The 22,869-nt window shown below is 36.9% G+C and overlaps 1 protein-coding gene across 10 annotated transcripts in view; it reads left to right on the forward strand.

The window, feature by feature from the left end:
* FAM133A (family with sequence similarity 133 member A) overlaps positions 1–11,844 on the forward strand; it is a 47,954-nt gene extending 36,110 nt beyond the window's left edge. For all 10 annotated transcript variants that reach the window (XM_037003835.2, XM_037003834.2, XM_017642995.3 and 7 more), the window contains one exon: positions 8,009–11,844. In XM_037003835.2, the coding sequence (XP_036859730.1) occupies positions 8,112–8,840 (729 nt within the window). In that variant the 5' untranslated portion in view covers positions 8,009–8,111 and the 3' untranslated portion in view covers positions 8,841–11,844. The remainder of the gene's footprint in view (positions 1–8,008) is intronic.
* The last annotated feature ends 11,025 nt before the right edge of the window (positions 11,845–22,869 follow it).

A 22,869-nucleotide genomic window follows, 5' to 3' on the forward strand; every position in this document is an offset into this window, starting at 1 on the left:
AAATAACAGAAATACCTAAGAGGAGGTGGACATAACTGAAAGGGAGAGTAAGATGGAGAACACAACAAATCAAATGCAGAAAACTATCACCAGTAGTCACTGTACATCTATGGCATTAAGCTTATTATGATAAGTATGTTAGGTTGACTAAAAAAGTCAAAGTCAAGAGGGAAAGTGACATAAAAATCTATAGTATGCTTATCATCCTTCTCTTCTATTTAAAAGACTTTCTGGCTTTCTAACAACTATAGGACAAAATTCAATATTTTTAAATGAACCAAGAGGCTTATGTGATTGGCCTATTTTCTATCTATGCAGCTTTACTTCCTGCCACTTCCCTCTTGCACTTTAAATGCCATCAACACTAAATATATGGTACTTTTTCAGACCCCTTTGTTTTTTCATTTATTGTTTCCTCTGCCTAGAATGTACTTCATTTCCTCAGTCCTGGCTGAACTCCTGATTATCCTTCAAAATCCTGTACAGACATCAACAACTCCAGGAGGCTTCTCTGAGTGCCCCTCTTTTCCAGAGTTACCCATGCATCTATCCATTCATTTATTTTATTATTGACCAAATATTTATTGAATGCATAAATACAACAGAACAAACATGGCCTTTAAACTTCTTGGCCTTATATGTAGTGGTGAATACACACACACACAGACACACACACACACATGCACATATACACACACATACATATAATCAGATAGAATAATCAGCAGGTTACTAAGTGCTGTGAATAAAAGAAGCAAGAAACTGTGATGCAGAATAATGAGCATAAGGATTAGATACAGAGGAAACATACTTTTATAATTGAGCCATATAAAATTGCTGCTATTTGACTGTTTCTGTCCTACATAATTGGCAATTTTATCTAGTTCAACCTAATAGTTGCCATTGTGAGAAATTGACATTTAAACTGAAACTTGAAGGATGACATGGCACTGGCCATGATGACTAAGTTTGGAGCTTAGCATGTTCCAGAAATCAAGAGAAAACTGAAAAAGAGAGAATTGAGAAAAGGAGTAAGTGACTCTTGAAAGCAAGAGAGAGAAGTAGGACAGATCATATAGGACCCTTAGGAGTTTGAATTTGATTCTCATTAAAATGTAAAGCCACTGGAGTATTTTAAGATCATTGCAGTATGGGACTAGAATGGAAGACAGTAAGGATACCGATAGGGCTATCATTTAAGAGGTTGACATAAAAAGGCAATATAGTATTAGGTGTCCAGGGTTTTGAGTCAGGCTGCCTTGGTTTAAATCCTGGTTCTGCCATTTATTTGCTATTTATGCAACTTTACTCAAATTCTCTAAGCCTCAGTTTCCTTATATGTGAAATAAGGATAGTTATAGACTCAGCTTCATAGGATTAGTCTAGAGATTGAATGAGAAAATTAATTGCAAAACACTAAGCCAGAGAGGATTCAAGATGGCGGCATGAGAGGTGAGACAGAGAATTCCTCCCAAAACCACAAATAGTATGAAAATATAGTTAGTTGCTACAACTAACCCTAAAACAGCAACAAGAAAGAAGGCTGCACCAGGCTGCATGTGGTCATCATGAACAGAGCAGACCTCACAAACACAGGGTAATGTAACAAAGCCTTTATCAGGCGGTACCCAAGCCCTTCCCCCACACCAGCTCACCAGGGAGAGGAAGAGAAACAGAGTCAGGGAGGCTGCAGAAGCCTAGAACTGCTGAACACTAAGCCCTGGAGGTGTGCTTTGGGAGCAGAAACCTACACTGTGTGGTGCTCTGGACGTTGCAGAGCTCAGACAGGTGGGGTACTTGAGAGACAGATTGCAGCCATTTGTGGAGGAGGAGATCCACACCCAGCCACTCTGAGACAAAGGAAAGGCAGGCGGTTTGAGAGGCTTCCTAGCTGCTGAAGGAGCGTGGTTTGCACAGAGCTTGCTGCGTGGGGGAGGGGAGAGCTGGACAAGGTTGCCTGGGCATGCTCTGCCCAGAAGGTTGGGAACTTCTGGCTGCCTACTCAGCTCTGAGGCCCCCCACTGTGACACGCAGCCTGCTGCACCTTCCTCCTGGCCAGCCGGCAACAGTTAGCAAACCAGCAATCACTGCACTGGCATCAGGCCAGCCAGAAGGAGGCTCAGCCTACAACAGCTATAGACACAAAGTACAGAGTCTTACACCTGTGTGCTTGGTCCACTGGCACTGACACTTGCGACAGGCACCACAGGCGGGAATCAGGAAACAGAACTTCCTCCCCAAGACACCAGCTCCACTCCCCTACAACCCCCAGCCTCACTGTAGGGACTGAGCAGCTTCAGAGACTGGAGCTTCGGGGCATTAGTGGGCACCACACAGAAATATGAAACATCAAAAGAACATGGTTCAGACCAAAACCCCAGAAAAAGGGCCTAATGAAACTGAACTCACCAATCTACCTGAAAGAGAGTTCAAAATAAAAATCATAAACATGCTCATGGAGGTACAGAAAAATATTCAAGAACTCGGGAACAAATTTAAGTCAGAGATTCAATCATTAAGAAATTCCGTATCTGAAATGAAACATGCAATGGAGGGATTTAAAAGCAGATTAGATGTAGTAGAAGAGATGGTGAATGGAATAGAAATTAGAGAAGAGGAATACAAAGAAGCTGAGACAAAAAGAAAAAAAGAATCTCTAAGAATGAAAGAATATTGAAAGAACTGTGTGATGAATCCAAATGGAACAATATTCGTATTATAGGGGTACCAGAAGAAGAAGAGAGAGAAAAAGGAAGAGAAAGTGTCATTGAGGAGGTAATTGCTGAAAACTTCCCCAATCTTGGGAAGGAGATAGTCTCTCCAGCCATGGAGATCCACAGATCTCCCAACACAAGGGACCCAAGGAAGACAACACCAAGACACACAGTAATTAAAATGGCAAAGATCAAGGGTAAAGACAGACTTTTAAAAGCTGTGAGAGAGAGAAAAAAGATCACATACAAAGGAAAACCCATCAGGCTATCATCAGACTTCTCAACAGAAACCTTACAGGCCAGAAGGGAGTGGCAATATATATTTAATGCAATGAAGGACCTTCAACCAAGAATACTATATCCGGAAAGGTTATCATTTAAATTTGAAGGAGGGGTTAAACAATTTAGAGATAAGGAAAAGTTGACAGAATTTACCTCCCACAAACCACCTCTTCAGTGCATTTTGGAGGGACTCCTATAGATGGAAGTATTCCTAAGGCTAAATAGATGTCACCCAAGGGAAAGACAAAGAGCACTGAATATGATTCATAACATACAAAGAAAGAAGGAGGAAGAAAAAGGAGGAAAAAAATAAAAAAGAAGAAGAACCTTTAGGTTGTGTTTGTAATAGCACACAAAGTGAGATAAATTAGACTGTTAGATAGTAAGGGAATTTCTCCTGAACCTTTGGTAACCATGAATCTAAAGCCTGCAATGGCAATAAGTACATACATGTTGATAACCACCCTAAATGTAAATGGTCTGAATGCACCAATCAAAATACACAGAGTCACTGAATGGATTAAAAAACAAGACCTGTCTGTATGCTGCCTACAAAAGACTCACTACAAACCCAAAGACATACACAGACTAAAAGTAAAGGGATGGAAAAATATATTTCATGCAACTAACAGGGAGAAAAAAGCAGGAGTTGCAGTACTTGTATCAGACAAAATAGACTTCAAAACAAACAAAGTCACAAGAGACATTACATAATGATAAAGGGGTCAGTCCAACAAGAGGATATAACTGTTATAAATATCTATGCACCCAACACAGGATCACCTACATATGTGAAACAAATACTAACAGAATTAAAAGCGGAAATAGCATGCAATGCATTCATTTTAGGAGACTTCAACACTCCACTCACTCCAAAGGACAGATCAAACAGACAGAAGATAAGTAGAGACACAGGCACTGAACAAGGTATTAGAACAGATGGACCTAACGGACATATACAGAACACTCCATCCAAAAGCAACAGGATACACATTCTTCTCAACTCCACTCGGAACATTTTCAAGAATAGATCATGTATGAGGCCACAACAAGAGCCTCAGTAAATTGAAAAAGATTGAAATTGAACCAACCAGCTTCTCAGATCACAAAGCTTTGAAACTAGAAATAAATTACACAAAGAAAATGAAAAAGCCCACAAACACATGGAGGCTTAATAACATGCTCCTAAATAATCAATGGATGAATGACCAAAGAAAAATAGACATCAAGCAATATATGGAGACAAATGACAACAATAATTCAACAACACAAAATCTGTGGGACGCAAAGAAGGCCATGCTAAGAGGGAAATATATTCCAATACAGATCTACCTCAGGAAAGAAGAACAATCCCAAATGAGCACTCTAAACTCACAATTAATGAAACTAGAAAAGGAAGAACAAATGAGGCCCAAAGTCAGTAGAAGGAAGGACATAATAAAGATTAGACCAAAAATAAATAAAATAGAGAAGAATAAAACAATAGGAAAAATCAACGAAAGCAAGAGCTGGTTCTTCAAGAAAATAAACAAAATAGATAAACCCCTAGCTGGACTTATCAAGAAAAAAAGAGAGTCTACCCATATAAACAGAGTCAGAAATGAGAAAGGAAAAATCACTACAGACACCACAGAAATACAAAGAATTATTAGAGAATACTATGAAAAATTATATGCTAACAAACTGGATAACCTAGAAGAAATAGACAACTTTTTAGAAAAATACAACCTTCCTAGTCTGACCAAGGAAGAAACAGAAAATCTGAACAAACCAATTATCAGCAACAAAATTGACCTGGTAATGAAAAAACTACCTAAGAACACAATGCCTGGACCAGATGGCTTCACCACTGAATTTTATCAAACATTTAGTGAAGACCTAATACCCATCCTCCTTAAAGTTTGCCAAAAAGTAGAAGAGGAAGGAATACTCCCAAACTCATTCTACAAGGCCAACATCACTCTAATACAAAAACCAGGCAAAGACACCACAAAAAAAGAAAATTACAGACCAATATCCCTGATGAAGATAGCTGCAAAAATACTTAACAAAATATTAGCAAACCGAATTCAAAAATACATCAAAGAGATCATCCATCATGATCAAGTGGGATTCATCCCAGGGATGCAAGGATGGTACAACATTCAAAAATCCATCAACATCATCGACTACATAAACAAAAAGAAGGACAAAAATCACATGATCATCTCCACAGATGCTGAAAAAGCATTTGACAAAATTCAACATCCATTCATGATAAAAACTCTCAACAAAATGGGTATAGAGGGCAAATACCTCAATATAATAAAAGCCATATATGACAAACCCACAGCCAACATTACACTTAACAGTGAGAAGCTGAAAGCTTTTCCTTTAAGATTGGGACCAAGACAAGGATGCCCACTCTCCCCACTGTTATTCAACATTGTTCTGGAGGTCCTAGCCATGGCAATCAGACAACAGAAAAAAATAAAAGGCATCCAGATTGGCAAGGAAGCAGTCAAACTGTCCCTGTTTGCAGATGACATGATATTGTACATAAAACACCCTAAAGAATCCACTCCAAAACTACTAGATCTAATATCAAAATTCAGCAAAGTTGCAGGATACAAAATGAATACACAGAAATCTGTTGCATTCCTATATAGACCTGTACCCTGAAAACTACTGGGCACTCTTAAAAGAAATTAGAGAGGACACTAATTAATGGAAATTCATCCCATGCTCTTTGCTAGGAAGCATTAATATTGTCCAAATGACCATCCTGCCTTAAAGCAATATACAGATTCAATGCAATCCATATTAAAATACATACAACATTCTTCAATGAACTAGAGCAAATAGTTCTTAAATTCATATGGAACCACAAAAGACCCCGAATAGCCAAAGCAATCCTGAGAAGGAAGAATAAAGCAGGGGAATTACACTCCCTGACTTCAAGCTCTACTACAAAGCCACAGTAATCAAGACAATTTGGTACTGGCACAAGATCAGACCCATAGACCAGTGGAACAGAATAGGGACTCCAGATATAAACTCAAGCATATATGGTCAATTAATATATGCTAAAGGAGCCATGGATATACAATGGGGAAATTTCAGCCTCCTCAACAGCTGATGTTGGCAAAACTGGACAGCTACATGTAAGAGAATGAAAGTGGATTATTGTCTAACCCCATGCACAAAAGTAAACTCAAAATGGATCAAAGAACTGAATGTAAGCCATGAAACCATAAAACGCTTAAAAAATATATAGACAAAAGTCTCTTGGACATAAACATGAACAACTTCTTCATGAACATATCTCCCTGGGCAAGAGAAACAAAAGCAAAAGTGAACAAGTAGGACTATATCAAACTAAAAGCTTCTGTACAGCAAAGGACACCACCAATAGAACAAAACGGCTTCCTACAGTATAGGAGAATATATTCATAAATGACAGATCCAATAAAGGGTTGACATCCAAAATATATATAAAAAGCTCACACACCTCAACAAAGAAAAAGAAAATAATCCAATTTAAAAATGGGCAAAGGACCTGAACAGACACTTCTCCAAAGAAGAAATTCAGATGGCCAACAGAAACATGAAAAGATGCTCCATATCACTAATCATCAGGGAAATGCAAATTAAAACCACAATGAGATATCACCTCACACCAGTTAGGATGGCCAGAATCCAAAAGACAAGCAACAGTAAATGTTGGTGAGGATGTGGAGAAAGGGGAACCCTCCTACACTGCTGGTGGGAATGTAAACTAGTTCAAGCATTGTGGAAAGCAGTATGGAAGTTCCTCAAAAAACTCAAAATAGAAATACCATTTGACCCAGGAATTCCACTCTTAGGAATTTACCCTAAGAATGCAGCAGCCCGGTTTGAAAAAGACATATGCACCCCTATGTTTATCGCAGCACTATTTACAATAGCCAAGAAATGGAAGCAACCTAGGTGTCCATCAGTAGATGAATGGATAAAGAAGATGTGGTACATATACACAATGGAATATTATTCATCCATAAGAAGAAAACAAATCCTACCATTTGCAACAATATGGATGGAGCTAGAGGGTATTATGCTCAGTGAAATAAGCCAGGTGGAGAAAGACAAGTGTCAAATTATTTCACTCATCTGTGGAGTATAACAACAAAGAAAAAACTGAAGGAGCAAAACAGCAGCGGACTCATAGAACGCAAGAATGGATTAACAGTTACCAAAGGGAAAGGGACTGGGGAGGATGCGTGGGACGGGCGGGATAAGGGGGAAAATGGGGCTTTACGATTAGCGCACATAATGTAGGGGGTTGGGGACCTGGGAAGACAAGTAATGATTCTATAGTATCTTTCTACACTGATGGACAGTGACTGTAATGGGGTATGTGGGGGGGACTTGATAATAGGGGGAGTCAGCAACCATAATGTTCATATAATTGTACATTAACGATATCAAAAAAAAAAAAGAACACTAAGCCATCCCTGGCAGATATTAAACTCTTAAAAGATACTAGAAATAAATAGTTCAAGTGAAAGATGATAGTACCTAGACTAAGTTGATGACAAAGTATTTGAAGAGAAGTGAATGGATATGACACCTAATGTGGAGGTTTAAACAACAGAATTTAGTAATGAATTGGATGTGAGAGTTGAAAGAGAAGGATTTTTCAGGGATGACTCCTAGCTTTCTATTAAAGAATGGAATAGATTGTGCTGTATTTTTTTAAGTTGGAAAATGTCCATTATAGAATTTAGCTATCGAAATTTCTTTCTTTATATATATTTAAGGCAGAATGAAAAAAAGGAAAAAGACATCATACAATATAAAAGGAAACATTTACTAAAAGTTTTAGATAACAGTCAAGTATATAAAACACTTTAAGGGTCAGTTGTATGTTCTTTGTTTCTGAAGTCTAGAATTTTGGAAATTTCTACTGTTCTTTGTGATAGTAAATTAAGCTTATGGTTTATTTCATCTTATATTAAAGATGTTTTATATCATTCCATCTGCTTCTTTCACAGAATGGACCCTGCTTGATATACCAGCAGATGAAGAATTTAAGGAGAGTGTATATCCTTATTCTCGTTAGCAACTGAGAGCCTGCTCTGGGAACCACCAGCCACCATGGGGAAGCGGGATAATCGGGTGGCCTATATGAATCCTATAGCTATGGCCAGATGGAGGGGCCCAAGTCAATCTGCAGGCCCAACAATACAAGATTATCTAAATCGACCAAGGCCCACCTGGGAAGAAGTGAAAAAACAATTAGAAAATAAAAAGAAAGGCTCCAAGGCATTAGCTGAATTTGAAGAAAAAATGAATGAGAATTGGAAGAAAGAGTTAGAAAAAAGCAGAGAGAAATTATTAAGTGGAAATGAGAGCTCATCCAAAAAAAGAGAAAAAAAGAAAAAGAAAAAGAAGAAATCTTGTCGGTCTTCATCATCTTCCTCAAGCTCTGATTCTTCAAGCAGTTCATCAGATTCTGAGGATGAAGAAAAGAAACAAGGAAAAAAGAGAAAGAAAAAGAAGAACCGTTTGTGTAAATCAACAGAAAGCTCTACCTATGAATCTGAATCAGAGAGCAAGGAGTCTGTGAAAAAGAAAAAGAAGTCAAAGGATGAGACAGAGAAAGAAAAGTATATTAGAGGTCTCAGCAAAAAAAGAAAGAAGACTTATCCTGAGGATAAACTTTTATCTTCAGAGTCCTCATCAGAATCAGATTACGAAGAGGAGGTGCAAGCAAAGAAGAAGAGAAGATATGAAGAGCGAGAAAAAGCAATGGAAAAAGCAAAGAAGAAAAAGAAGAAACAGCACAAGAAACATAGTAAGAAAAAGAAAAAGAAATCAAGTTGAAGTCATAAGTCAGGATAACATCAAAAAATTTAAAGTAAGATTTCCGTATTTAAATAAACAAGGTCTAATGGAAACTTCAACTGTGAATGTTAGGGCATATTTACCAAAATGCATGAGTTTCCCTGTGTTAATAGAATTATTCTTTGACTTTGAGTTGCCAGTTAAATGCCACTGTGCCATAAAGGGCCATAATTGTTGCCTGCAGCTTAAACGTAGGATTTTGTTTGTGTGTTTTTCCTTCCTTCCAGTGGTTAATTCCTCTGAGAGCTAAAAACTTGTTGTCATACTAGTGGTTAAAACATTTGGAGTTTAAGTAACATGTTTTAGACAATAATTTTGACAAAAAGATATCTAATGTTAAAACTTTCTAATTTGGATACATCTTTAAAATATAATCAGAAATATCCAGACAACTGTTGTTGACAGTTTTGAAGCATGGACTTAACACTGATGTCTCAGAATCCTAACCTTTGAAGATAAGTTTAGTTTATTTTACTTCTCTCCTAAATAAACTTTTGTTTACGTGGGGAAAGGGCTTGTGGGGGTGGAAAGAGTTTGCTATAACTTTGGCTAGCTGAATAGTGTGCCTTTAATCCTTACACATCCTATTTTTGCCAGTGCAGCAGCCATTCTTTTCTTACTTAGTGAAAATTTGGAATGTTGTTATGTGCTGCTTGAAGGAAGTAAGAAAGACAGCAATTTACAGTATAAGTAAGCCCCCAATTCTATGAAATTTACCTCCACTTCAACAGTACTGAATAATATTTAGTGTTAGAGTGTTACATGATTTGAAATAACTTTGATACCCTTTGGAGGGAAATCATTTTAAATAGACCCTGGTATTTTTTGATTAATAAAGATTCTGAAATATTTTGCATGTTTTGTACTATTGAGTTTTGATTATCCACGGATATTCTATATAACCAGTAATCCTTTTTTTTATATGATTTATGCTTAGGATACAAATTTCAAGTTTGTAATTTCTTAATCTTACTATATTAATTTAATTACTGTGTTTAACTGCACACTTGCCAAAATATTTAGCATGTAAAAAGAAGGTTTGTAAAAAATATTTAATGCCTTCATATTGAAGCTGGTTTACAGTAAGCAAGTTGAGTGCCAGACCTCTAGTATGCTGTTTGTCTTGTTACATAAAACTACTGCCAAAATCTTAGTAAGTATCCTGTTTAAAAGTTTTTTGTCTTAAGCATTAATATTAAATTCAAATAGGAGTTAAATTTAGGAGATACTGACATCATTGGTCTTCTTGTGTCATATTTTATTAAAATTTGGTGCCTCATGTCTGTTGCTGATTCACGTTTACCACTAATGCTGAAATGAGTTGAAAATTATTTTTACTTTACATTTTTATATATCAGAGTAATATGAATTATAAATTGATGTCTCAGAAAAACATCTGTTACAGAAGATGTGTTACTTGTAATGTCATGTACAAAATATTTTGGCATGATGGGAGAATCAATAGCTATTTTTTTAAATAGCTGTTTTCATGTCAGTGTCCTTGAATAACAAGTAAAATTACTGTAAAAATAGAAAACATCTAGTATATAAATAACATTGGCTCCCCAAATTTTCACTGTGGAAATACCAATCTCTCAGTAAGGTTCTTGGAACATTATAAATGTAATGCCATGTTTTATCACTTTGAAGCTTCATAACTTTAATTGTTTCCTTAAAGTATATCTATATGCTGATAAAAGCTATTGTATTTAAGGGATATTTTGTATCCATATAGAGTTTTTCAAAATTGTTTTTCATTAAAATATGACAAAAGCTTATATTATTTGTAGAATGTGGCAAAGACATTAACAGCTTTTCAGTTATCTATGTGCTCCCATTCATTTCCCAGCCTCTGGTAGTTAGGCAATGACATTTGACTACTTCTAGAATAGGGATTACAGAGAGATTATATACAGAACTGATGTATCATTTCCATACCGGAGCAGTAAGCAATCCTGTATAACAGTGCAGCTTTCTCTGCCTGCCATGGCAAACTGAAAGATTGGGCTTCAAATGGCATACCTGTAAGGTGAATGCAACCTGGATCTCTAAGTCACCATTTGTAAGGGCCCTACCCTAGAGAGCTGGTGGGCTTGCAGTGAAACTTTGAGAATAAGAAATAAACTGTTACATGTTAAGCCACTGAGATTTTGGGTGCTTTTTATTACTGCAGCATCAGCTAACCTAATCTACTAATAACATAGAACTCTAGAATGTATATCTCATTAATTACATAAAATAACTCACACATCTTCTGTCACATCTTCCTCAAGTCTGCAATTGATTCAGAGGGGATCTCTTATGACATAGTAGTAGGAAATGTTATTTTATTTGCATTGGTTTTTATGTAATGACTGAGGGACAGGTTGGTCTAGCATATTTCATGCTTATCAGCAATGCTGACTGTCTAAGAAGTAAAACTGCTTCATCATTCCTCTGATTATATGCAAAATGATCTTCCAGTAAAAGATTTAGGGAGGAAATTTAAAAAGCATTCATAGGGACTTGATAAAGAAGAGGAATGCTCTTCTGTAGATATAAGTATACACAGTATGGTAGAGAAAAGTGATATGGAAATATGTAGAGGATGCTAGACTAAATAGAATTAGGTGAATGTTTAATATTTAGCCTCCAGATTGAAAGGAAAGTAATCTATCACTTATGTGGAAAGCACTAAAGTTGTTATTAGTGATTTGCTTTATGTGATTCTTAAGAACATCTTTAGCCATAACATTCAACTAACTTTTACTGTGGGAAGGAAAGCAGTGAGAAAGTCAATAATAAAGTAGATGGGAGAGGGGGAAAATCAATACAATCTAGATTAGGAATGTAACTGAGAGCACAAAAAGAAGAATTTAAGTATTTCAGACTGATGATAAAGGATTAGATTGGACATAAGGAGAATGAATAAATTTGGGGCTTCTGGTTTTATATCTTGTGATAGTTCTTTTGTTTATAATAAATTTATCTTGAGAAAGTTGTACTTTTGGTATTGTGACTGACTTTATTTTACAAGAACAGAAATATTTTATCTGTGATGTAGGTTTTTAGCTACTTCATGACTCAAGAAAATCATAGTCAAACATTCAAACATACCTGCATACTTAAGAGCTGAACTGACTTTCCTAGATCTTCCTGAGCTGCAAACAAGATGTGTTATTTCTTCAAATGGCTCTGTCTTGATGCTTTCATACTTACCTAAGGACTTTGGTTGTTAAGAGCACTGGCTCCTGACCAAGCACTAGTTGAAATTCTTACTCTGCCATTTCTTGATAGGTGACCCTAAATTAAGTTAGTTCACCTTTATGTGCCTCAATGTCCTCAGATACAAAATCAGAAAAATAATAGTATCTTTTTCTCATATTGTTATGAGAATAAGACAAAATAACATTTAAAGCACTGAATAGTTCTTGGCATGTAGTAAATGCTCAATAAATATTTCTTATTTTTCTTCCTCCTGCCATCACTGTTCTCATCATTATTATACATCATCCTCCCTACTGCTTTGTAAACCTTGAAGCTAAAGGCTGTTTCATCATTTATCTTTTGCAGTGGTGGTACACAGTGTTTCCATATGATTGGCACCTCATGATTTTCATTAAATTGAGTTAGTTGGTCAGGCCCTGAGAGAAAGGAGAATTTGAATTAATGCAATGTACCAATGCTATGTATGAGCTCCCTGCCTCACTTTCTTAAACAGCTTTGTTGAGCTATAATTCATATGCAGTGTGAATCACCTTTTAAAAGTATACAATTCAATGTTTTTTTAGTACTCATGGGTATATGTAAGCAGGATTACAATCAATGTTAGGACATTTTAATCACCTCAAAAGGAAGCTCCATATCCTATCCTCCCTACCACCCCTCAGCCTCCCCATCCCTAAGCAAATACTAACATACTTTCTGCCTCAATAGATGTCCCTGTTCTGGACATTTCATATAAGTGAAATTACACAATATATGGTCTTTTGTGGCTGGCTTCTTTCACTTAGCATAATATTTTCAAGGTTCATCCATTCTTGTAGCCTGTATCAAGAATGTTTATACCAAGATTAAATGAAGAAAATCTAGTGCATCTTACCAAAGTTCTGCTAGAATCAGGAGAAAACAATACCTTTAATACTTAGATATTCTGGGCATCCTTAATCTGACTTGCACTGCTTTAAAATTATTGATTATACAGCAAAGTATTCGAGGGATTATGTTATCTAGATGTAAAAATGTTAAAATAAGGATTCATAAGGGGAAAAGAAGGTCAGTTTTTGTGATTGCATGATTTTGTGCCAGAAACTTGGCAAGAGTTAGAACTGTTTTAAAGAGACCATGAATGTGCTAATATTCCATCTAATAAGCTTCCTTGAATGGTACAATCAGAAACTATATATGGTGTTTTCAGATGTCTAGTCCCAGAAGCTCTTTACCAAAATTAAATGATTATCATTATTAATAACATTGTCATTATAAACGATCTTATTTTTAGCTCTTTTTAGCATCTTGTTGCCCATGTGGGGAAATAAATCTTTAATTTTTTCCTTGTATTTGAGCTGATATGAAGTTTATAGAATTATATTTGCTTAGAATTCAAAATGCTATAGTTCTATGTAAACTTATTAAATATAAATAGAAACAATATTAACAAAATAACCATCTGTATCCCTTAAAATGGTTATATTACATCATCAAATATTTGCATGGATATTGTTTCCCAAAAAATCTTGATAAAATATTTTTAGTAATAATGCTAAAAAGACTGAGTGAAAAGATGACCTTTTAAAACCAGGTTTTTCTCCACACAAGGAGAACATAAGGAGAACAACCTGGATAGTCTGTTTGTACATCCTACTATGTGACAGGCCTGCAGGCTATGATGTGTTCCCACCAGTCAGACTATCCTTTGATAGCTTTAGACTGTGCAATTGTATCAAAGAGCTTTAGACAATAATGATGACAATTCAGAAAAGCTTTCATGTTTTTAATTTATTTTACTTAAGGAGTCTGACTATGTAGTGTTATCACAAAAAACCTGTTTTACAGAAATCATTCTAAAGGGCACCTCCAGATCTTTCACAGGAATACCTTGGAGATATTGCAAGTTTGGTTCTAGACCACTGCAATAAAGCAAATATCCCAATAAAGCCAGTCAAATGAATTTTTTTGTTTCCCAGTATATATAAAACTTATGTTCACACTCTATGGTAATCTATTAAGTGTGCAATAGAATTATGTCTAAAAAACAATGTATATTCCTTAATTATAAAATATTGCTAAACAGTGCTAATCATCATCTGAGCTTTCGGAGAGTTGTAGTCACTGATCACAGATCACCAAAATAAATATAATAATAACGAAAAAGTTTGAAATACTGAAAGAATTACCAAAATGTGACACAGAGACACAAAGTGAGGAAATGTTGGAAAAATGGTTCTGATAGACTTGCTCATCGCAGGTTTGCCACAAATCTTCAATCTGTAAAAATACAGTATCTGCAAAATGCAAAAGGTGAATCACAATAAAACGAGTATGCCTGTAGTTTATATTAAAAATTAAGGGTTTTGCACCTGTTGCCCATTTCCATTCCTTTGATAGTAATGTATCGACCTGGAAGATTCAAATTCATAGTATTGTCCGAGGACCCCTCTCCTCATTCTCTCAAGGACTACTGCTAAACAAAAGAACTATGTATTATCTCCTCCCTAACCTCATGGCAGGATTGTTGTTGCATATGTTTAAAATAAGTATATACTTCTTGGTCTCTGGATTTGGAAATCCCTTTTCATATGGATATTACTAAGCTTTTTCTATACACATACAATTGCAGCTGTCCATTGATAGCCATACTACCTGCCTCCCATCCCAACTCAGAACGTAGGCCAGATTGTTGCTGCCAGTCATGTTACCTAAGTATAGTTATTATTTAGTTGATATTAAATGTTATGAGACAGGAGTTTGATATGTCATTTGGTTCTGCAAAACAAAACGAAATGAACAAAATAGCAGTAGACTCATACTGAGAAGTGACTGGTGGTTAACATGGGGGAGGAGTTGGGAGGTGTGGGTGGGGGTAAAGGAACACCAAAACTCTCAATCATAATATATATTACTCATGAGGATGGTAGTACAGCATGGAGGATATAGCCAATGAATCTGTAACATCTTCCTACGTTTACAGATAGTTACCATACTAGTGGGGGTGAGGATTTAATAACATGGGTAACTGCTGAACTACTGTGTTGTATACTTGAAACCAATATAAGACTGCATATCAACTCTACTCCTAAAGAATAAGTTATTTGGTTTTTATTAGTCCATATTGCAGCTTCTTCTGTAAACTTAACTTGCAAACTTAGGAGAAAAAACTTAATGCCAAATTTAGAGGCAGAGCAGTGTGGAGATGAAGTGTGCAGACCTTGGAAACAGACTGCCTCAAACCAGCCCTACAGTTAAATGAGCTAATGCATGGAAAAGAGCCTTTAAAATTCTCCAGCTTTCCAACCACCCCATTTCAAAAGCAACAGATATCCATTGCATTCCAGCATGACACTCCACTGCCCCAATTCTTAATACTCCCTTGTCTTAGATATGTATGTATCTACATCAATCTATCATCAAAGTGAAAATAGTAAAATAAATTCCCTCTGTCTGTTAAGACTTAATTTTCTTCTGTATTCTCTCCATGATACAGGATCTCTCCTTTTACAGAGATAATTATAATTCTCTCTTTGTCTTTAGTGCCCCAAAACAAAATAACTTATAGTTATTTAGTTATCAATATATCTCATTTTCAACACATCCTTCCCACATTCTAATCTTTATTCAATTAGTTTACCTAAATTTCTTTTTAAGATGTATCCCATTACTCCCTATCTTAACCTTCACAGGATTAATTTATCTAGATTGTCAGATGTAATACACAAGAGCATGTTTTCCTTTATTATAGCCTCTTTATTCAGGTAAAGATTTTACCCAGTACAACAAACTTAATAGAAAGTGAAGAGCCATATTAAAACCTCATTAAATCTATCAGAAATGAACAGGAGGGAAATCAGTGAATAAAACCCATGACCTAGTATAACTCAAAACAACTCAGTAATATTTCAGAACATAAAAAAAAGATAAAAATTTAAAAAATAAATATCAACCAAATTTGAAACTTTTAAAACATCTACTATGGCCATTTAGCAGTCACCACTCTTGCCTGTTGGCCGTATAGTTCTAGACCTCACTAACAATCCCATATGAACAATTTCTATAAGACCAATGTCTTTTGTAATATTGCATAAATCCTTATCAAATTCTATGAGACAATTTCAATCAAGTAACAGGACAAAATTTCATTACCTCCAATATCTATCCATATATGCTCCTAAAACAAACACTTTAGAAAACTGCTTATAGATATTTTCACATACTCACCCAGCCATAGGTAGCAGGCTGTGTGCCAAGAGCACTGTCCAGGGGATAGTATCAATCAGAGATCTAATCATAATAATTTTAAAGGGTTTATTTACAAAAAGGCAATTTACAATGGTGTTGGCAGAGTGTAGGAGAACCACATGAAATAGAGCAGTAACCTAGAGCTAGTAACAATAATCTCTTACTACTTCTAGGCCTGAAGGGACTAGAACTAGGAAGGTTAGAGTTGTGTGTGGAAGACCACCTTGAGCTAAGCGTAGTCACAGTAAGCCTGAGTTGACATTTCAGGCTGATACGAGAACTGTGACACAGAGAACAAATACCCTTATCTTTTGTTTGATGTCCTGTTCTGGCTCTCCATTAGTAGACCCCACCTGGAAATCAGATATCATGGAATTTCATCAATATAGTACATTAAGGTCAATCTCCTGTGGTACAGAGCAAGCTGAAGAAGGGTGGAGAGTAGAGCTGCAGGAGCAGTGAAAGATATTCAACACTGCCCACCCCTTTTGCACCTCAGCATCCACTCATCCTTTGAGTGAACATTTCGTGTCTCCACGCATGGTGTTGCGTGAAGTCACATAAGTCACCATGTCATTGTAGGGTGATGTAATTTTGATCATACTCCACCTAAAATATTAGCCACTACTGACATTATTCACTAAAATAATGAGGTAGCATAGGGGAAGAGAAAAAAGGAACATAGAGCATAGTGCTACATTTTTCTCATTTGTAACTCTTCATGAGGCTAAGTTGGCTAAATTTACCTAGTCCAATACAGTGACTCTCTTCTTTGGTTTAGTGGCATGAAGAGCTCATAAAAGACCAGGAAGTGGTGTAAGCTTCCCATCAGTCATACCCATGATGTTATTACCTGGTGGAAGTATTCCTCCCTTGTACACTAGGATTTCCAAGCCCACAAAGACCAAGATTGCATGTATGCAAGCAAAACTTCTTCCAAGTATATTATGAACTGTAACAGTAGGGAGGGTGACTTTCAGCCACCACTTAATTCCTGGCTATGGGAGAAATTGCTAATCTATTGGCCACTTCTTTGAGGCATGCATTGCATCCTTTAGGACAGCATCCTGAACTTACATGTTGTTTTCTCGTGTTTGTCAAAACAAATGAATCTTCAGCAGCCCATGTAAGGCACAAACCAGTGAATTCTGTGGATGTGAGTCTGTTGTTATAAGATATATCCCCTGGTTAGAGATAATACATTATGGGATGCCATGGCAATCAATAAAGGCATTTTATAAGTCCATGAATAATGATGCTAGCACCATCTCTCTAGACAGAAGGGAAATCCATATCCCAAAATATGTGTCTATCCCATCAAGAACAAAGTGTTGCCTCCTCCATAAGAGGAGAGGTCAGTGTAATCATCTGTCACCAGATAGTCTGCTAGTCTATTGGAAATGATACTGTATCACGGGCTCAATGTTGGCCTCTGCTGTGAGCAGGATGGGCACTCAAAAGTAGTGAGTGGTAGCCAAATCAGTGGAAAGACCATATTGTTGAACCTACGCACAGCCTCTATCCCTGCCACCATGAATACTTGGTACATGGATCTACTGAATGAGCACCAAGGTAACTAGAGAAAGAGTCTGACAAATTAAAAGGACAAGTCATCCTGTCCATCTGATTACTGAGATCCTCCTGTGATATGGATGCCCTCTGGTCAGTACCTGCATCAGCTATGAATGTTTTCATGCTCTTAGCTCATTTGATGAGGTCTCTCCAAATACCTTCCCCCGCAACTTCCTTGTCACTTATTTCCCAGCTCTCATCTTTCCAAAACCCTAACCAACCTGTTAGCTTTTGCTCAAGAACTGGCTTATATAGATCCATACATCAGACCATCTGTCCTTCCAGGTATGTGCACAGTCATACATACAGCCAAATAGACTGCACACTGAAAAATTTCATTTCACCAGTGACTTTCACAGCCATTCCTTCTTAATGGTCCATGCTTTATCTTCTTCACTAACTACTAATAAAGAATTCCTCACAAGGTAACAGGTGTGTTTGAGGGAAAAGTGGTAAGGTATAACCAGCTACCATGAGATTCTGAGATGTCTACTCACAGTTTTCAATAGATTTAATTTGTAGAACAGTTTTAGGTTCACAGCAAAGTTGAGTAGAAAGAACAAACAGTTCACATATATCCCTTTCCCTGCCCACACACATAGCCTCCCCCACTATCAATATCCAGCATCAGAGGAGTACATTTGTTACAATTGAAGCACCTACATTGACACATTTTTATCACACATAGTTTACATTAGAGTACACTCTTGGTGTGTATGTCACATAGTCTGTGCATTGGGACAAATGTATAATATAAAATATGTATCCACCATTATAATATTACACAGAATAGTTTCACTGACCTAAAACCCCTCTGTATTTTGCCTATTTATTCTTCCATCTCCCTAACCCTTGGCAACCACTGATCTTTTTACCATTTCCACAGTTTTTCCTTTGCCACAGTGTCATATAGTTGGAATCATAGTACGTAGACTTTGCAGATTGGCTTCTTTTACTTAGTAATATGCATTTTAAATTTCCTTGCTATGTTTTTATGGCTACACAGCTCATTTCCTTTTAGTGCTAAATAATATTTCACTCTCTGGTATACCACAGTTATATATCCATTCACCTACCAAAGGACATCTTGGTTGCCTCCAAGTTTGGGCAGTTATGAATAAAGCTGTTAAAAATATTCATGTGCAAGTTTTTGTGTGGACATGTTTTCAATTCAATTTGGTTAAATACCAAAGGCCATGATTACTGGATCATCTCATAATTTTTGCATTTCCTTCTGGATCTGTTTAGGTCAGGTTATATCACTTCCATTTTATAGTGAAATGCTGCTGTTCACATCCAAATTCATGACTTGTGTGATATCAGATAACACTAGTTCATGATGAACAATACAGTCTCTTCTAGGATCCATTCTTGAACCAGGAGCTGCTTTTTAAGTGGAGAATGGAGAAGGGTAAGTCCTTTCTCCTAAATCAAAGTGCTCTGTGCCATTATCTTCCCATTGGGGTTCGCCAAAGGTTCCATATAACATCTCTTTCTGCCACAGAAACTTCCCATATGTTTGGGACCTCTGGTTCATAAAGTCTTAGTAGAAAGGTATGTTGAACTGCAGCCTGGAACTGATGAATTCTTTTCCAGAACTCACTTAAAATAAGAAACTTCACAGACTAGCAGTGGATCTGTCAGAGCAGCACAAATGTGGTTTATGTTACCTCCTAAGTACAAAGAGGACCCCCAAGCATTATGCCTATTTTCATGCGTGTGTGTGGTGAGTGATAAAAAGTGAAGCAACTTGTCTTTCATTTTGGAAGGAAATATCCCAGTATAGCCAAGATCACTGGGCTTGCAGAAGCTTCACTAATATGGCACTCCTGAACTTTTGCATAGTTTATCTCCTACTCTCTGGCATTCATATGTTTTACTGAGGCATCTGTGGAAGTACTACTCAAAGTATGGTCCATGGATTCATGTCTGTTCCTAAACTGTCATTGTTCTGCAACAAAATAAATATGGAAATTGAAGAAATGTTCAAAATTTTATATAGCAATTTGACATACTAGCAGTATATAATAACATAAATATTTTTCTAATAATTCATATCTATCATATTTTACAAAAGTATCTGATAGAATAAAAATTAAGTGAAAAGGTTTTAAACCTGGAAACTTAAAAACAAAGATCCTTCAGCAGTGAAGTTTGATAAGAACTGAACTAAGGTGCTTGCTACTTCCTACTCAGTACATACAATTAGTATAATATCATCACTTTAATGGGCCAAATTGATATTCTGTGGGATGTCAAGATGATCAAAGTCCCTTTGGAGCATATTATGACCAAGAGTAGGAGAGTTCACAACTGGATGTGATAGGGCAGATAGTATATTATTATCCGTGCCATACACATGTAAACTGTTTCTCATATTCCTCACTGATTAGAAGGTAAAGGAAAGCATTTTACAGGGGTCAGTAGCTGCACACTAGATTCCAGTGGCTGTGTTGATTTACTCCAGTAACATTTGAAACCACAGCTGCAATTGGCATGACCTCCTGATTATTTGCAATATCCACTATCATTTTCCATGATCCATCTGGCTTTTACAGCAGCCAAACAAGCATAAATGGGAGTGTTATAGGAATCATTTCCCCTGCATCTCTAAAGTTTTTGATTGTGGCACTAATCTGCAAATGCTCCCAGGGCTTTTCATTTGTTATCTTGGAAGAACCCCCACTTGACTTTTTCTACCATAATAGCCCTGCCAGTTAACATATCATCATTTCACAACTCGATGTCTATAAAGTATTTAAAGTTAACTCCATGAGACAAGGAGCTACTGTGAAATTCAGTGAGTTATTAAATATATGTATTCCCACTATATACTCTGTAACCAGGGAAATAGGTCTAAATTCCAAATGGTTGTATTGTGAAATGAATGTGGGCCAAGACTCTATCTCTGTGCTGATTTTACTAAGCCCCTGCTCTGCCCAGTGGACTACAGTGGTATTTTTGTCTAGATAAATAGCTATTATACCCCAGAAGCTCAGGGTATTTTCCTTCCCCCAGTGCACAGTTACTTGGGTTAATGGCTGCAGGTCTCTCTGGAAGAGGAATGAGGGAGGCTCATGGGGTAAGCTTGTGGCCATATTGCAGAGCTCCTTCTCAAAAGTTTACAGTTTGCCCTTCAGTTGAAGGGCTTTGATGCAGGTAAAGTTGATTTGGAGAAGAGGCTATGGATCCCCATTGACTGAAGTTAGGCTTCCAACTCGATTTGGAATTTCTCCACCTGTATTATCAACTAGCAACTTAGTAGGCTGCCAATCTATTTAATTTCTAGGGACTCAGTAATCAGTTAGCCATTGCCACAGTTTGCTCTGGGTCCAAATACTCTATCATTATATTCTGTGGCTTATTGGAAATTTTGCACACCTTGTCTCTGATATTTAAATACTACTACTTAACCTCTAGTATACCATGAGCCCATTGATACTAGGGAACCCAAATCTACCACAACACCCCCTGTTGTTATCTCTGACTTACATAGTTAGCCACTACAAAGTTGAGAAGATATATGTAATGAACCCATTCCAACACTCCCATTTACCTGAGCCTTTGGCTTGTTTCCTCTAGTGCAGTGGGTCTCAAACATCAGTGTGCATCAGAATCACTCAGAGGGTTTGTTAAACCACACATTACTGGGTCCTATGCCAAGAGTTTCTGATTAAGTAATTCTAGAGTGCTTTGCAAGAATTTATAATTCTTACATGTTCCTAGGTTAAGCTGATGATGCTGGTCTAGGGGCTACTTTGAGAACCGCTGCTCCAGTGTATGCCAGGAAAATACCAGTATTTTTACCACATTAACTGTAGGCCATCATTTAGTCCAGAATTCAGTTAGCCAATCTAGGAGACTGTTAATGCTATTTCCAAGTTCTTGATCCAGCATATTAAATGCTGAATAGTACATGAATACCTATGTCAATGCATTCAGTCCTTTGAGTCTTCACCATCATCCACCTCGGTTTAAGATCCTCATCATCCACTCCCATACATGCACTCCACACTCTCTTATGATCCTGAAGACACTGATAGGTGGAGAGTCACAAGGAGGAATAATTCCAGTTTGTGAGGCAGCCATTCTTAGTCCTACCGCTGCAAGTGTTTTATGCAGGGATAGCCTCTGCTGGCAAGAGAGATTAAGGAAAACAAGAAGCCTGAACTGACCTCAAAGGGAGAGGGCAAGGGAAATACCTACTAGGGACTCACTTGACTCCCTCCCTGTTATTTCTTCCTAGTGCTCCCTTTTGGCCCAACCCAGAGATCATGGAAACCCACTGATGTAATCCATAATGGTGAGACTCCCAGGACAGAAAATAAACAGTGGAGAGTGAAGCTGGTGGGGCAAATAGATATTGAGCACAGGGATCCACCTGTTGATGATGTGTCTGCTCCTGTGTAAATTTGAACCCTAATTGGCCTCCTTTCCAGTCTGCTCTCAAAACTTGTCTACCTTGTTGCCTAAGTCCTGAATCCCATTTGACATATCATCATTTCACAACTTGATCGATTTTATAGTGTTTCGACCTAGTCTAATGGACTTTTCTTGGTGTAGTAGTCATCAGTGCTATTCAATAGATATTTATGGTTCTTCTCCCAAGCACATGAGAACATTTCACTTGCTTACCTCCTTGAACCTTGAAGTACAGAGTCACTCTTTCTGCATACCAGCACAGATGTATGATTTGGAAAGTTTCCACAAACAAAAATTAATCTCAACTTCTATATAGAAAATAACTCACATGTCTCCTTTGAACACTCAATTGTCAAAAAGACTTCATAATAATTATGATTTAGAAAGAACTAAGAAAAATTAATGGTGGCAGTAGAAATGGGAAGAACTTGAGCCTCTCACATTCACCAAAAGGAAACTAGACAAATTAGGAACATTTAAAAGATGCTGGATCTGGGAGATTGCAACTGGAGAACTTAAAACTCTAAGGTAAAATAAGAAACTGCAACATTAAGAGGAGAAGGGAAAAACAAATTGTGGT

Source organism: Manis javanica, chromosome X (assembly GCF_040802235.1).
Source record: "Manis javanica isolate MJ-LG chromosome X, MJ_LKY, whole genome shotgun sequence".
Lineage (NCBI taxonomy): Eukaryota > Metazoa > Chordata > Mammalia > Pholidota > Manidae > Manis > Manis javanica.